Source organism: Camelus dromedarius, chromosome 2 (assembly GCF_036321535.1).
Source record: "Camelus dromedarius isolate mCamDro1 chromosome 2, mCamDro1.pat, whole genome shotgun sequence".
In the NCBI taxonomy this organism is placed as follows: domain Eukaryota; kingdom Metazoa; phylum Chordata; class Mammalia; order Artiodactyla; family Camelidae; genus Camelus; species Camelus dromedarius.
Window position 1 is genome coordinate 51,995,072 of NC_087437.1, and position 16,905 is coordinate 52,011,976.

Below are 16,905 nucleotides of genomic sequence, written 5' to 3' on the forward strand. Positions count from 1 at the left end.
GAGTATATTGAAATGTATAAAAAAGTGAAAATACAAAGGAATTAATTTTAGGAGAATCATGGTAATCATATCTGAATGATTGTGGGCTTTTATTCCTCATCTTGTGGGTCCTCAATAGTAGTCAGCACAGGTAACAGTCTGTCCCTTTAGCTCTTCTGGTATCAGAGTTCTCTGCCAACAGTGTTCTCCAACTCAAAAGCTGATCGATGAACTATGGAAGCATTTTCATGTATTTTGGATTATTTTATCTTGGTTCACTCATGTTTATGAAGAAAGATAGAGATGTAAATAAACATAAGGTATTTTAATAGTATGAATCAAGCTAAAAGGATTTGAAAATAAATAATTTTAAAAGATCTTAGAAGCAAAGCCTTACAGTGACCATTACCAAGCTCCCTTTCCAGCTTCCTTTTACATTTCTGTGAGAAGCAGATTGTTCAAGGCCATCTTTATAGCAGCTGTTGGCATATGTTTTTGTAATAAGATTTCATGCTAAAGAGTGGACAGAGACTGAACATAGAGTGAGGCAATAGGCTCTTTCCTTGTGTAACTCATGCTTCCCTGAGATGATCTGAAGAAGGGAAAACAGTGTCAGTGTCCAGCACTTATCCTTGAGGCTTGTTTAAAATGCTGGTTCTGGGGAGTCAGATTTTTCCTGGAAAGTTATTTTGTTATCATCATATCTGAAAAGAAAAAAAAAAATACACATACTGAGAGAGATATGTAGTTATGTAACTGCTCATGGTGTTTGTATAGTCATACTAGAATACCAGCTGTTTAGCTCTGGGAGCCTGCAGAGATCTGTGTGTATATCTGAGATATATACTACCTGAGATGTGTGTGTGCTCAGGTATGTTTATCTACTTTCATATATATGTGTATATATATATACACATATGCTTTGTTGAAATTTTGAATCATTATCAAACAATGCAGTTTTCATTGCCTGGCTGACTTTTAGAATATAAATTATGAGAATTAATGCCATTGCTCCAGAAAACAAGGGAATCTGTATCTGCTGTCTCATTTCTTTTCACATCATCCTTATGAAATAGGGAAAGCCAGAGATTGTATCTTCAGTTGGCAGATGGTAAGACAGTCACAATGCAATAAAATGATCTCTTCAGTCACTCAAACAATTGACAGGCTTAAATTTAAGTTTTCAGTCAGCCCAGTGTTTTATTCACATATCCACATTGCCTTTTTTTTTTTTAAGTGAAATATAGTCAATTCACAGTGTTATGTTAGTTTCTGGTGTACAGCATAGTGATTCAGTTATACATATACATATGTATTACTTTTCAAAGACTTTTTCATTATAGGCTGTTACAAGACATTGAATATAGTTCCCTGTGCTATACAGTAGGTCCTTGTTATTTATCTTTTTTATATATGGTAGTTATTATCTGCAAATCCTGAACTCCCAATTTATCCCTCCCCACCACCTTTCCTCACTGGTAACCTTAAGTATGTTTTCTATGTTTGAGTCTGTTTCTGTTTTGTAAATAAGTTCATTTGTGTCTCTTTTTTTTTAATTCCACATATAAGTGATACCATATGGTATTTTTCTTTCTCCTTCTGGCTTACTTCACTTAGTATGACAGTCCAGGTCCATCCATGTTGCTGCAAATGGCATTATTTCATTCTTTTTTATGGCTGAGTAGTATTCCATTGTATAAATATACTACAACTTCTTTATCCAGTCATCTGTCAGTGGACATTTAGGTTGTTTCCATGTCTTGGCTATTGTAAATAGTGCTTCTATGAACATTGTATTGCATGTATCTTTTGAATTAGAGTTTCCTCCAAATATATGCCCAGGAGGAGGATTGCTGGGTCATATGGTAATTCTATTTTTAATTTTTTTAAGGAATCTTTGTACTGTTTTTGATAATGGCTGCACTGAACTACATTCTCACCAACAGTGTAGGAGGGTTCCCTTTTCTTCACACCCTCTCCAGCATTTATCATTTGTGGACTTTTTAATGATGGCTGTTCTGATTGGTATGAGGTGATACCTTTTGTAGTTTTGATTTGTATTTCTCTGATAATTAGCAATATTGAGCATTTTATCATGTGGCTATTGGCCATTTGTATGTCTTTTTTAGAGCAATGTTTTTAGATCTTCTGTCCATTTTTTGATTGGGTTGTTTGTTTGCTACTGAGTTATATGACATATTGCTTTTTTAAAATAAATCTTAAATACACACAAATACCTAACAAGAGAAACAGTCTTCTTTGGACAGTTATAGGGCTATCCACTGAAGAAGAGATCAGAGAAATATTTACTTTTTAAAAAAATTCTGTAGGCCAAAATCCAGCCATCTCTCAGGGAGTATTCTGCAAGCTTTTGAGATAGAGTGCAATATTCTTGTGGGTTTTTTTTTTTTTATTCTTGTGCAATATTCTTAAAGCAGGTATTGCTCACTGTGTGTGTTAAAAGGCATCAGGCAAATAAGTGGCACACAACAAAGGTGGAACTTCAGGGCGGGAGGCCTGGAAGTCTGCATGCAGTTCCCTTGACCTCTCAGCATCCCATAGAGAGGCCTATCTGGCTGAATGGACTGAGGGTTTTGCTTCAAGAGGACCAATCTCTTCCCATTCTCCTTTTTTTAAGGGCTCTTGTGAGAGCAGCCTTCCAAATGGGTTAAGTGGGGAAATCATCTGAGCTTGAGCACAAGCTGCTCAAAGTGGTTGTATACTAGTCCTGGGAATGTCACATCCTGACTGCACATCCTGTGGGAAGTTGAGTCAGTACTTAGCTTTGACCCTTAGGAAGGTGGAGAGCTGCTAATCCCACCTAGCTCACTTTCCGGAATCTGGGAGGTTGCCACCAGGGATTATTCACTGGACAATCTGTATTGTCTCTTCATTTTCAGATTCTGGAAAGGAAGACTTAACATAAGGAAATAGATTTGGCTTTAACTAATGTTTTATTTTGTTTATGGTTTTAAATGTTCAACATTGATAAAGCCCTGGTTTCTTTAAGAAGCCAGATTGGAATTGCTAATTTGGATGGTTTAGCCTTTTTTAAGTGAGTTAATTAGGGGCAGGCATGTGTATCCTTTTTTTTTTAATTAAATTTTCAATTTTGGGATAATTGTAGATTCACATTTAGTTGTAAAGACATAAAGAGATCCCATGTACCCTTAACTCAGTTTTCCCCAATGATAACATCTTGCAAAACTATATTACAATTACATGACAAGGATATTGACCCATGCAATAAAGATATAGAACATTTCCATCACCACATGAATCCCTCACTTTGCCCCTCTGTAGCCACACTCATTACCCTTCTGCCCTCACTCCCTTCTTAGCCCTTGGCAACCATTAATTGTTCTTCAGTGCTATAATTTTATCATTTCAAAAATGTTATATAAATAGAATTTATAGTATATAATCTTTTGAGATTGAGTTTTGTTTTTTTTTTTAACTAAGCATAATTCTCTGGTAATTCATCTAGGTTGTTGTATCTATCAATAGATTGTTGATTTTTGTTGCTGAGTTGTATTCCATAGTATGGAATACCACAGATTGATTAACCATTCATCCAATGAAGGACATCTCATTGTTTCCAGTTTGAGGCTATTAAAAATAAAGCAGCTTATTCCTTCTTTTCCTCTCTCCTTCTCTCCCTCCCTCTCTTTCTCTTCTTTCTTTTCTTCTGAAATTATAAATGATATTGAATTTTTTATTTTGGTTCCCATGTGTTCATTAATAGCTTATAGAAATAAAATTGGTTTTTATCTTGTATCCTGCAGTCTTGCTGAGCTCACTTCTTAGTACTAGGAAGTTTTGTTTAGATTCCTTGGGATTTTCTTTGTAGACAATAATGTTATGTGCAAACAGAACAGTTTTATTTTTTTCCTTCCTAATCTGTGTGCCTCCCCTCACCTTTCTTCTTTTATTGCCATGGCTAGAACTTCCAGGGCAGTATTTCCAGGGCTAGAACTTCTCACTGTGTTGAATATAAATGGTGAGAGCAGCCATCCTTGCCTTGTTCCCAGAGTGAAAGCATTTGATCTTTCACCATTAAGTATGTTAGCTGTATGTTGTTTTAAGTACTCTTTATCAAGTTGAGGAAATTCCCTTCTCTTTCTGTTTTTCTAGGAGTTTTTTTCATGAATAGGTGTTGAATTGTCAGATGTTCTTTCTGCATTGATATGATCATGTGATTTTTCTGCTTTTGCCTGTTAAAATGGTATATTACATTGATGAACTTTTGATTATTGAACCAGCCTTGCATTCCTGGAATAAACTTCCCTTGGTCATGATGTGTAAAGCTTTTTACATAATGATGAATTATATGCTAATATTTTGTTAAGGATTTTTGCATCTTTATTCAGGAGAGGTTTTAGTCTGTAGTTTTTCTTAAATGTTTTTTCAGATTTTGGTGTTAGTAATACTATACAGAATCAGCTAGGAGGTATTCTTTTCTGTTTTCTGGGAGAGATTATATAGAAGTGGCATCAGTTCTTTAATGTTTGATGTAAAACTTCAGTGAAAACATCTGTGCATAGAGATTTTGGGGGGAAGTTTTAAAATTATGAATTTACTTTCTTTAATAATTAGAGGTGTATCCAAATGATCTGTTTCATATTAAATGAGTTGAGATAGTGTTTTTTTGAGGAATTGGTCCATTTCATCTAAGTTAGTCGAGTTTATGTGTGTAGTGTTACTGATAGTATTCCCTTATCCTTTTGGTATCTACAGGGTCTATAGTGATGCCCCCTGCTTCAGTCTTCATATCGGTAATTGTGTCTACTCCTTATTTTTTGTCAGCCTTGGTAGAGGTTAATCAATTTTAGCTACCCAACCCCCCCTCCTTTTTTTTTTTTTTTTTTGACGAACTGGCTCTTTGTTTTATTGATTTTTCTCTAGTGTTTTTTGTTTTGTTTTCAGTTTTATTGATTTCTGTTCCTTTTGTTTTTCATTCTGTTTCTTTTGGATTTATTTTGTTCTTTTTCTGAGTTTTTGAAATGAGATCTTAGATTGATTTGAGATTTTTTCAGTTTTCTAATGTATGTTTTTAATGCTATAAATACCCTTTCAGCACAACTGTTAGCTGTGTCCTACAAGCTTTGATATGTTGTATTTTTGTTTTTATTCAGTTGAATGTGTTTTTAAAATTTCTCCTGTGACTTCCTCATTGATTCATGGGTTATTTAGAAGTATATTTAGTTTTTAAGTGTTTGCGGATTTTCTTGTTATCTTTCTGTTAGTGATTTCTAGTTTGATTCAGTTGTGGTTGGAGAACACATGCTATATGATTTCAGTACTTTCAAACTTGCTGAAGTTTGTTTTATGGTCCTAGATGTAATTCATCTTGGTATTTGTTCTGTAGGCACTTGAAAAGAATTTGCTTTTTGCTGTTGTTGGTTGACACATTCAAAAAATATTGTTTGGATACTTTGATAGTGTTGTTGAGTTTGTCTATATACTTGCTAATTTTCTGTCTAGTTCTGTCAATTTTTGAGTGTGTTGAAGTATTGAAGTCTTTAGCTAGAATTGTGAATTTGTCTATTTATCTTTTCAGTTCTATCAATTCTTCCTTTATTTTGCGCTGTGTCATTTGGTATATACACATTTAAGAGTGCTATGTCTTGTTGGTGGATTGACTCTTTTAACATTATAATGTCTTTCTTGGTTTATAGCAATTTTCTTTGCTCCAAAGTTTATTTTATCTAATATTAATATAGCCACTCCTGCTTTCTTTTGATTGATGTTTGTATCATGTATCTTTTCCCATTAGTTTATTTTTAGCCTGCATATGTATTGTTATATTTGACATGAGTTTCTTGTAGACTTCTTTAATCTGCTTTGCTAATCTCTGTCTTTTAATTGGTATATTTAGACTGTTTACATTTAATGTAATTATCCATGTGTTAGGGTTTAGGTCTCTCATGTTATTTTTTTGGTTTCTGTTTGTTCTTTCAGTTTTTTGCTTCTCTGTTTTTTTTTCCTGCCTTATTGTGAGTTACTTGAACGTTTATTAGAATTTAATTTTGATTTATCTATAGTATATTTGAGTGCATCTTTTTGTGTAGCTTTATATGGTGGTTTCTCTAGGTATTATATATACATCACTTATCACAGTCTACTGGTGTTATTTTTCCTGTTGAAATAATTTAGAACCCTTACCTCCCTTAATATCTGTTTACCCTTCCTTCTTTGTATTATCTTAATATTTCCTCTATGTCTATTTAGAACCATACCACACAGTATTGTAATTTTCACTTCAACCATAAAACGTAAGTAAGAAAACTCAGGAGAAGGAATGCCTATTGTATTTACCCTTATTTTTGCTTACCGTGTTCTTTCTTCTTTCTTCTTTCTGATGTACCAAAGTCCCTTGCTTTATTGTTTCCTTCCTGTTTAGAGAACTTTCTTTAGCCATTCTTTTGGGGGTATTTTGCTGGCAGCAAGTTCTCTTCACCTAAAAATATCTTGATTTCCCCTTCATTCTTCAAGAATATATCATTAGATTTGGGATTCTGGGTTGACAGTTACTTTATTTGAGCACTTGAAAAAATTGTGTCACTTCTTCTGGCCTCCATGGTTTTTGATGAGAAATCCATTCCTTCAAATTGTTTTTCCCTAAGCTAAGATGTCATCTATCATACACTTTCAAAACTTCTTTTTTTTTGTCTTTTAGTTTTCAGAAGTTTGAAAATGTCTTTGGTGTGAATTTCTTTAGATTTATCTTGTTTAGATAAATCTATGTGTTTATAAACTTTGCCAAACTTGGTACATTTTTAGCCTTTATATTTTTGAGTACTTTTTCAGTTCTACCCTCTTTCTTCTCTTCTTCTGAGGTTCTAATAACACAAACATTAGATCTTTTGTTATAGCCTTCGAGTCCCTGAGTTTCTGTTCATTTTTTTAAGTTATTTTTGTTTTCTCTTTCAGATTAGAAATTTCTGTTGTTCTTTCTTCCAGTTCACTGATTCTTTATTCTGAACTCTTTTTTCTTTTATTCTTTTATCCATCCTTTGAGTTTTTTAAAAATTTAGTTATCATAGTTTTCAGTTCTAAAATTTCCATTGGTTTTTCTTTATATCTTTTATTTCTTTGATGAAACTTCCTGTATTTTCATTTGTTCCAAGATAATATGTAATTGCTCATTGAAGCACTTTTGTGATGGCTGCTTTAAAAATCTTTGTCAGATCATTCTAACATCTCTGCCATATCAGTGTTGGCATTTATTGATTATCATTTTAAAATTCAATTTCAGACCTTCCACGTTCTTGGTATAACTTGTGATTTTCTTTTGAAACATGGACATTCTGGATTTTATATTGTGAGACTCCATATCTTATTTAAATTTTCCGTTTTAACTGCTTCCTTTTGATAGTGTCCTGGCAGAGTAAGGGTAGGGGTGTTACCTTGTTACTGCCACGTGCGGGTAAATTCCAAGTTTCCTACTCAGCGTCCACTGGTATCTGATGATGAGTGCTCCTCCTCACTGCTGGACAGAGATGGGAGTTCTTGCTCCTTACTAGTACTTCACTGGTACCTCACTGGCTAGTTAGGGCTAGGAGTGCCTCATTACTGCTCTCCATGTGGCCTCCATTGGCACTGTGGTGAGGGTGGCTTCACAACCACTGGACTGGGTGTTGGTCAAAGTTCTAATTCATAGACCTCCTCTGATACCACTCCCCAGTGTGGCCTCATTACTCTGGAGTGTAGGTAGAAATTCATGCTCCCCACATGATCTCCACTGCCAGCTTCCATGTGGGAGGAGGATGGGATATGTTATTGGCTTGTTGGAATTGAAAGTCCTGACTTTCCTTAGGCTTCTCTGATACCACCCTGACCTGGGGAGGGAGGTTTGGAGTACCTTGTTATATCCTGTGGAGGGTAGAAATTCAGGTTTTCCATTTAGCCTTTGCTGGCATGAGTGAGTGTATCAATCAGGGTTCTCCAGAGAAATGGAACCAGTAGGGGATATATTATATAATTTATTATAAAGAATTAGCTCATATTATTGGGGAGGCTGAGAAGCCCCAAGATCTTCACTTGGCAAGCTGGAGACCCAGGAGAGCTGGTGTGTAGTTTTAGTCCAAGTCTTAGTCCAAGTCTGAAGGCTGAGAACCAGAAAAGCTGATGATAAAGTTCTAGTCTGAGAGCTGGCAGGCTCAAGACCCACAAAGAGCTGATGTTTCAGCATTGGAGAGAGGAGTTTGCTCCACTCTTTCTATGATTAATATGTTAATCTCACTCAGAAACACCCTCAAAGACACCCTAGAGTAACGTTTGACCAAATATGTGGCCACTTCATGGTCCTGACAAGTTGACAGGTAAAATTAACCATCACAGTATGGGGCCAATTTTATTTGACCAAATTTCTCCTTTTTTGTTTTCTTGGCTAGAGAGAGAGTAAGCTTTTGTTGGGGCTTTTTCTATCTGCACCCATGGGCATTTCCATGTCACTAGCTTCTTCAGCTCTAAGACTGGGACATATGGTTAAACGAAACCAGGGAACTCACCACCATGTCATTCCTCAGGTCCTGAGGTCCTAGATGGTCTGATTTCTTCTCTCTACCTTTCAGAGTCTTCTTATGTTTTGTTGTATATACTGTAGGGGTTTGAATTATACAAGTGGGAAGAATAGGGAAAACCATGTCTGATCCATCTTCCTGGAAGTGGAAATCTCTTGTGTGTCCTCTTTTCATGACATTTGAAGGTCTCTTGGCTAAAGAAAGAGAAGGAAGTGAGCAGAAGTTTGGAATTGCAGATGGTGAGAGAGTCTAGGCCAAGAGAGCTAAGAAGTGCTGCAGGGGATGGAATTTGGCAAGTGGCATATAGTAGAAGAAATTTGTAAGGAAGTAATTACAGCTTATACATGTATTCTAATGTAAGTGTATTTTTTATTTTGATGAGTAACAAAAGTAAAAAGACTCTAAATCACGTGTGATCCTGCCACAGTTCTTAAATTTTTAATCTCACTTCCCTGCTTAAGACCCCTTCAGTGGTTTTCCCTTACCCTTAGAATAAAGTCCAGAATTGTGCACATTGCCCCTTCTTCTTCCAGTTCCAGTCTCCTCTCTCTATGTTCTAGTCACACTGTCTATCTCACTTCCTCAAGGTTCTGTGCCATCTCTTACATCTGGACTTTTCCATAAGCTGTTATTCCCTCTTGCTGAAGCATTCTTCTCTGCAATTTGGTTGGTGAATGCTGTCTTTGAGACATCCGTTTTGATGTCACATTTTCAGGTCAGACATAGGGAGGCCTTCTTGCTGTCAGTGCCCCTGGTGTTGCTTATTTCCCCTCTCAACTTTCGTGATACTTCAATGGCACTACTTTTTATGCTATTGCAGATGGTATTTTCTTATTACTTCAGTTTCACCTTGTGTGTTTCTAGTTTACTAGAAATGCAATTGATCTTAGTATTTTGATCTACTCTGTAATTTTGCTAAACTTACTTATTAGTTCTAAGAACTCTTTGTATATTCCACCAGATTTTCTACATAGACAGTCATGTTCTCTGCAAATAAAGACAGAATTACTTCTTCTTTTCCAATTTGGATGCCTTTTATTTCTCTTTCTTGCCTTATTACACTGGCTGCAGTATGGCCTCCAGTATGATGTTGAATAGAAATAGTGAGAGTTGGCATCCTTGTCTTATTCCAGTGTTAGTGGGAAAGCATCATTCTTTGATATATAAATACGGTGCTAGCTAAAGGTTTTTAAAGATGCCCTTTATCAGATTGAGGAGATTCTATTCTAAATTTCCTAAAGTTTTTTTTTTTTTTTCCCCAGGAATGAATGTCGTTGGCTTTGGTCATTTTCTTTTTCTACGTCTATAGTGATGATCATATGGTTCTTTTTTTCATTTGTTGATACGGTAAATTGCATTGATGTTTTTGAATTTTAAACCAACTCTACATTCCTGGGATAAATTCACTTGGTTACAGTATATTATCCTTTATTTGTGAACATGTGCATGAGGAATGATAATCTGTTGGTTTCTTTTTGTGTATTTTTGGTATTGGAGTAATGCTGACTTCATAGAATTAGTTGTAGATTGTTACCTCCTTTTCAGTTTTATGGAAGAGTTTGTGTAGATTTGGTATTTCTTCCTTAAATGTTTGAGAATCACCGTTGAAAGTATCAAGACCTTGAGTTTTCTTTGTAGGAAAGTTTTTAACTATAAGTATAATTTCTTAGAAGGTTATATATTCTGTTTCTTTTTGAGTGAGGATTGGCATTTTCTGTCTTTAACAAAATTTGACCATTTCATCTTTGTCAGATTTATTGGCAAAAAGTTGCTCACGACATTTTCATTACCCTTTTTATATCTGGAGAATGTATAGTGATGTCATCTCTTATTCTTTATTTTGTTAATTTCTATTTTAATTCCACTGTGGTCAGAGAACAAATGTATGACTTGAATCTTTTTAAATTTGAAATTTGTTGTATGGCCTAAAATATCTCATTTATCTTAGTTGGATGTTCTGTGTATTTAAGAAAACAGAAAAAACAGTATTTTGCTCCTGTTGCAGTGTTTTAAAAATGTCAATTTATAGACTCTTTTAAGGCTGTTAATTCAATACATACCACTTTCATTATTGTCTTTATATATAATCTTCAACTGTGATTGGTATTCTTTCTATGAAGAGTTTTAGAGAAAGTTTATTTTTTAGGTGGAGAGAGCATCTTATTTTTTGATATATGATTTCTTTATAATTTTATTGTATTGTGATCAGATAATGTTTTGTGTACTAATTCTACTTTTTGGAGTCACTGTTTATATGTATTTTGTGGCTTAGCATATGATCAGTTTTTATTAGTATTCCATGAGCACTTGAAATAGTGTTTTGTGTGTTTTCACAGAAAATAGTTCATTTTCAATCAGATTTTTAAAATTAACTGTTAGATCTTCTAAACCCTTACCCATTTTTGTCCACACAATTTCTCATGGCTGGTGAGAATTCAAGTGCCCTGTTAACAGTGCTCTTTTCTCTATTTTTCCTTCTGTTTTCTGTTTTAGGAATGTTAGCACTATGTAATTTAGTATGTACCATGTAGTAATTTGGCATATAGAAATAGGAAATTTATCTTCATTGTGATTTATTTATTCATTTAATGCCCTTTTAGCTTGAATTTTACTTTAGTTGATAATCTTTTATCTGATTACAATCTTGATTTTTTCTTTGCATGGTATACTTTGGCCTATCCTTTTATTTTTAATCTTTCTGGACTACTTTGTATTTGTTTCTTGTTTACTACATAGAGTTGGGGGTTTGCTTTTTGAGCTTTCAGATTTTTGCTTTTTTCAGATTTCAATCTGAAAATCCTAGGTGAGTTAAGCCAAATATTTTTTCTTTTTATTTTTTTAAAAAAAGTCTTTTACCACTTACTCTATTTTTTACCTGTGCATGTACTTCTGATATTTAGCATTATATATTTTATTCTAGCGATTACCTTTATAATTATAGCATTATATAGTTCCCTTGATCTATTTTTGGGGGCATTGGTCCTTTCTGTGATAAAATTTAGCATATTTTTTCTTCCTTCCTCCTCCTCAACCCTGCCTTCATTACCAGATTTTAACCATTATCTTTTATACTGTAAAAAATTATTTTCTAGTTATAATTTTAATTGTGTGCTTTAAATGATATTTTTTGACTACCAACTTACAGCTGAGACAACTTAATACTTTCTACCTCCCACCTTCATTTCTCTTTCTCCTCCCAGTTTATCATCATATAAATCTCTTCCTCATTGTCAAATGCTATCTGTTTGCTGTAGGCTTACTTTTGTGGTTAAATATAGTTCATGCTGATCACCAGTGCTTTTGCTATAGTTTCCACTGTCATTTCTTGTTTGCTGAAGCAGTTTCTTCAAGAAAAGCTAATGAACCACCATCAGTCTCATCAGTAAAGTCTACTCTGAAGCTGTAAAGCTCACAGTGGTGACTGTGTTTTCCAAAATTCTGACTTTCAGTTGAAAGCTTGAATTTTATTATTGGCAACAAATATGTTCATTTCTTCCCTTGAAGTGACAGCTTTACTGTGTTCATTTCTGAAAAAATTTTCTTTAGATACTCAAGTCTGAATAGATATATTTTTCTGTCAGTCATGGTACTCCATGATAAAAGTAGTTGGTTCAACTCACAACTCAAACAATAGCACAAGTGCTTTTCCTTGAGACTGCTGTCATACTTTGCTGTGCAATGAAAGTACTTTATTCCTATTTCTCATTTCATCACACAGAACATTAAAGAAAATATGTACTTAAGGGTTGAAATTTAATAAAATTAATGAAAATCACTGCTTCATCAAGGACAGTGTTGAGTAAAAATGGCATTTTTTTTCCCCCTTTCCTCTGGGGCCATGATTTTTCTGAAGAATGTTGACTGCTACTATGGATGCATGCTACTGCCTGGATTCGGGCTAGGGAGACAGCAGTTTTACACACCCTTGCTGTTTCACCATATTTGCAAATGTGCACATGCTGAAAAATAAAAATAAAATCTTAATATTATTATGAAGATTAATTTGATCTCATGAACCCCCTGAGTCTTGATGACCTCCTTAGTCCTCTTGTGGATCACATTTTGAGAACAACTGATAGGATCTTCACTGTGCTAAATGATTAGAAAAAGGCAAAGAGATATAATAGTTTTAAATCATATTTTCTCTTAGTGGTACAATTATGGTTGACTTTATATTTTAAAATATTTTATGTATTTTTCAAATGTTCTATGAATTCATGTTACTTTCATGAAGAAGAGAAGAATATCATGCTTCAGATTCTTGGCTATAAAATGATAGGCTTATAGGAAGGGACAAACGTTTAATAAAAGACATGCTTTTTTTCCCAAAATATGGAGGGTATTTGGGCATGATTTGGTGGAAAGTAAACTAATATGGGGGAGAGCTTTTAAAAAAGACTCGGGAAAACAAAATACTCTTTGAGTTGTATCTTCAAATTGTTGGTCTCTAGCTTTTATATTGAAAAACATTTTGGCTTTCCTTAATGATCTTGAAAATATTGCTCTGTTATCTTCTGGCATTGAATGTCACTGTGGGAAAATATAAGGCTGGCCAGAATTTTTTCTTCCTCTTTCAAAATTCATTTTTTCCTGGCTATTTCTTAATTTTGCAATCTGGCAACTTTACTGCATTGGGTCTCAGTATAATCACTCTAAGCCATTTTTCCCTCATATTTGATGTGCTCTTTTAATATATAGATTTAAGCCTTTTTTTTAAAATTCCTTTTTTAAAGGAAAGTTTTCTTGAACTATATCTTGAACTATTCATCCTGTTCTGTTGTTTTAGTTTCCTTGTTCAGGGATTCCAGTTATACATGTACTGATATTTTCTCTTTCTCTTCTCTTCCTCCCCTCTCTCTCCTCTCTTTCCCTCTCACCTTTCTCCCCGTCGCATACTCCCAAATACTTCATTCACCACGCAGTTCTCTGCAGGACGGATCTCACCCATTAGTGTGCTTACTTTCTAATCAGGAAGACAAGACATATTCTTACCAAAGATAACAATGATACTCTAATATATAAATAAAATAAAACTTTTCAGATCTGATCTTATTTGTCCTCAGTGCTGTATTAAACACTAATGACCATTCCTTCCTTTCTGAAATTCTGTATCCTGTAGATATCTGTGATTGTGTGCTATTTGATATTTCAACCTCTGTTGCTGAGTTGGAGTTTGTTTCGATCCTCTGGACGTATAATAAATACCAGTCTTCCTCAAGATGTGGTCCATTGTCCACTGATTTTATCTTTGTCTATTATCCCTGGACAGTTTTATTCATAATTTCCTCTCATGACTAAGAAGTCTGTAATTCTAACCCAGATGTTTCAGATTACTATATCCAATTTCTAATTATTCAGCATCTCAGTAGATATATTCCTTAAATCCACCATAGCCCAGTCTACATTTGGCTTCTTCCAACGCCTACTCCCATATTCCTTACCTCATTTCGTGACATCTTCATTCAACCATCACTCAAATTAGAAACTTGAGTTACATAGACTCCTGCTTGTGCCTTCCAACCCACAACCAATCTGTCAACAACTTCTACAGTTTTACTTTATAAATAGTTTTTTATTCTGTCTGCTGTTTTTTATGCCTATGAAACTACCCTAGTTTCATCCCCCTTTTCTTTCTTTGACTGTTGTAGTAGCTGCCTTTCTTCAGTCTTGGTTTTCCAGATCCTCCCATGATAGAATCACCAGAGTGATATGTCCACATGGAAATCTGATGGTTTCACTCTCCATTATCTCTATAGTATATCTTTAGTACTTAGTACTAGGCTAGATGCTTAATTCCTTATTTTATGCCTTTAATAATTTTAAATATACTTCAATAATTTCTACTTGGTAATTATAATATTTGAAGTTCTGGGGTCTCCCCTTGCTGTTGATAGTTTTTCTATTGACATTCACTTATGGTGCATTGTTTCATGAGGTGCTTTAAAATTTTTTATTATGAGCACATATTTAGTGGGGCTTAATCAGTAGGTCTTATGTTGCCATTGTGAAGCACTGTTTCTGGAATTTTCTTTTTCCAAGTGTACCAGGAATATCCTTTTCAGGATCACCTTTTGTATTAATTTCTTAATTTGATTATTCCCATACAAAGGAGAGAGTGTAAATTCAAATCCCACATCCACCTGTGGGGTGGATCTTCATTACAGATTCTTGTAGAGTACAACATTACCCCCACTGAGTTTAGGCAGAGACAGACAACCTTTCTTGTCATCTTCCTATGCCTGCAGGTGGGTTTTTTATTTTTGTTTTTTTTTCCTAGTTGCCTTTCACTAAGGATGCACCTTTTTAAGTATCCTGGTTTTAGGCAGATCTTTGCCTCACTTCCTTGTTGGAAGAGTCTAAGGCCTCAGGTTCTTTCTGGCATTAAAACCAAGCTCTTAAATGACCTGTAAACTTACAGGACAGTCTCAGTGGCATCTCAGGACTTAATGCTTTAGTTTTCAATTCTCTTTTCAATTTTAAGCCCTGGATCTTGTCCTTATTCTTTTGGGAGCTCAGCTATGTATTTTAAAGAATGTTTATTAAATTTCTCCATTTCTAGGGAGGTTTTTTTCTCTGCAAAATATCTGTCCCACTATATGTATTCTCATTCAGGGTTGAGACTTAATACAGCTTGCACACTTTTCAGATCTATGGTTTTTGGTTCCTGTTTTTGAAGAATCTGTATAAGATTATAAATGTATTCATGAGGAATATTGATGACTAAAGGAAGCAGTTTGGATGGGGCAGGGATAGCCTTTCAGGACTATAGGCCCTTCTGCGTACTTCTCTTTCAGATCATGAGTTCCTCAATTTTGTTCTTTTTGTCAAAGAAGTGTTAGTATGCAGTATTCTCTTCTTCACATAGTGCCTTCTTCCTCCTGATGGATATTTTTCTGCCTAGAACCTAGCCCTTCTAGGATTTTAAAAAGGAAACCATTGCTCTTCAGCCAGCAGAAAATGAACGAGTACTGCTGAAATCTAATGTTTGGTTACTTGACAAGTTCTAGTCATAATAAGGTACTATTGTTTCTCCCTCAAACTTTTGAAAAAGGCCAAAGTTATGGGTTGCCATTCACTTGATATATGTCTATACATGATGAATATAAAGCAGTCAAAATGTTATGAAACTGAGAAGTTAAATCAACCTTAAAATAACTGGTTTGGAGGGTAGTGACAAAATATGGACAACCTTAATTACCTGAGCCATCATTAGGAACAACTGTACCATATTATCAATTTGAAGTATTTTCTTTACAAATGTTCTTTGTAAAGTTGTGAGATAAATACATATTTTCCACCTAATGTTTGTTATGTTATAAATTCTTTATAAACTTAAAATACCTACATAATGTTTTATTTAAATAGCAAATTTACTTAACTGTTCTTCCATGTATGTTTCATTTCAATGTCTTCCTCCTGTCCCCCTCCTTCTCTTGCTTCATCTGTTACAGAGCTGCAGTGAATACCTTAATGCATTAAAAAATTTTTTTCTTAAATATATTTAGGATACATTTCCAGATAGAATTACTGGATAAAAATATTTTCACAGTTTTAAGACTTTTGACACAGAGTGCCAAATTGCTTACCAAAAGCATGGTACAAAGTTAAACATTCTCCCAACAATCTAACAGTGTCTGAAGCAGACCACTTTCATTATGTGTTGTGTCTAACCCGTGGGCCATTGGACAGAGATATGCTGCTGATGCTTTCTTTATGTTTTCTCTACAGGATATGGTGCCTGTCATAGTGGATTACTGCCTTCTGCTACAGCGAAAGTAAGTTTACATTGCCTGTCAGATTTAATTATTTTGAATCCAGGTTGCCTCTTGCTTGTATTATAATTTACTACTATAAATTCTATGAATTTGACTGAATAGATTTTTTTTAAAAAATGAATTTACAGTAATTTGATTCTTTAACAATTTTCAGTCCATTTACCTAATAAAATAACTTGTCCAACATAGATGCTGTGAGTGTTTCATCTATATATTTATGTGGCAGGATAGTGGAGATGAAGAACATAGCTAACAAAAGAGCAATACTACTTAAAGATCTTAAAAGTAAACATGCATGATTCATATACTATATAATGTATATATATTTATACACTATATATATATATATATACACACACACACACACACACACACTCTCTCTTTTATGAATCATCACTAAGATGCAGTATTTCCTACCACCCAAAAAAGGACAAGATTTATTACGCTTATGCAGTGTTGGTTTTTAGAGCCTTTTTGCTTTTGAAAGAAATCAGTGTAAGTAAACTCTTGATTAGGCTTTATTCATTTAAATAGTAATTATGTAAACTAACCAACCTGTACTAGTTCACATTTTTTCACGTTTATAATAGTTAGCTTCCTACATGTCAGGTATTGTTCCAAACACT

The 16,905-nt window shown here is 34.3% G+C and overlaps 1 protein-coding gene across 4 annotated transcripts in view; it reads left to right on the forward strand.

Annotated features, from left to right (window-relative positions):
• VPS8 (VPS8 subunit of CORVET complex) overlaps window positions 1-16,905 on the forward strand; it is a 222,944-nt gene that overhangs the window by 58,610 nt on the left and 147,429 nt on the right. For all 4 annotated transcript variants that reach the window (XM_064493453.1, XM_031452660.2, XM_064493456.1 and 1 more), the window contains one exon: window positions 16,233-16,279. In XM_064493453.1, coding sequence (XP_064349523.1) covers window positions 16,233-16,279 — 47 coding nt within the window. The remainder of the gene's footprint in view (window positions 1-16,232; window positions 16,280-16,905) is intronic.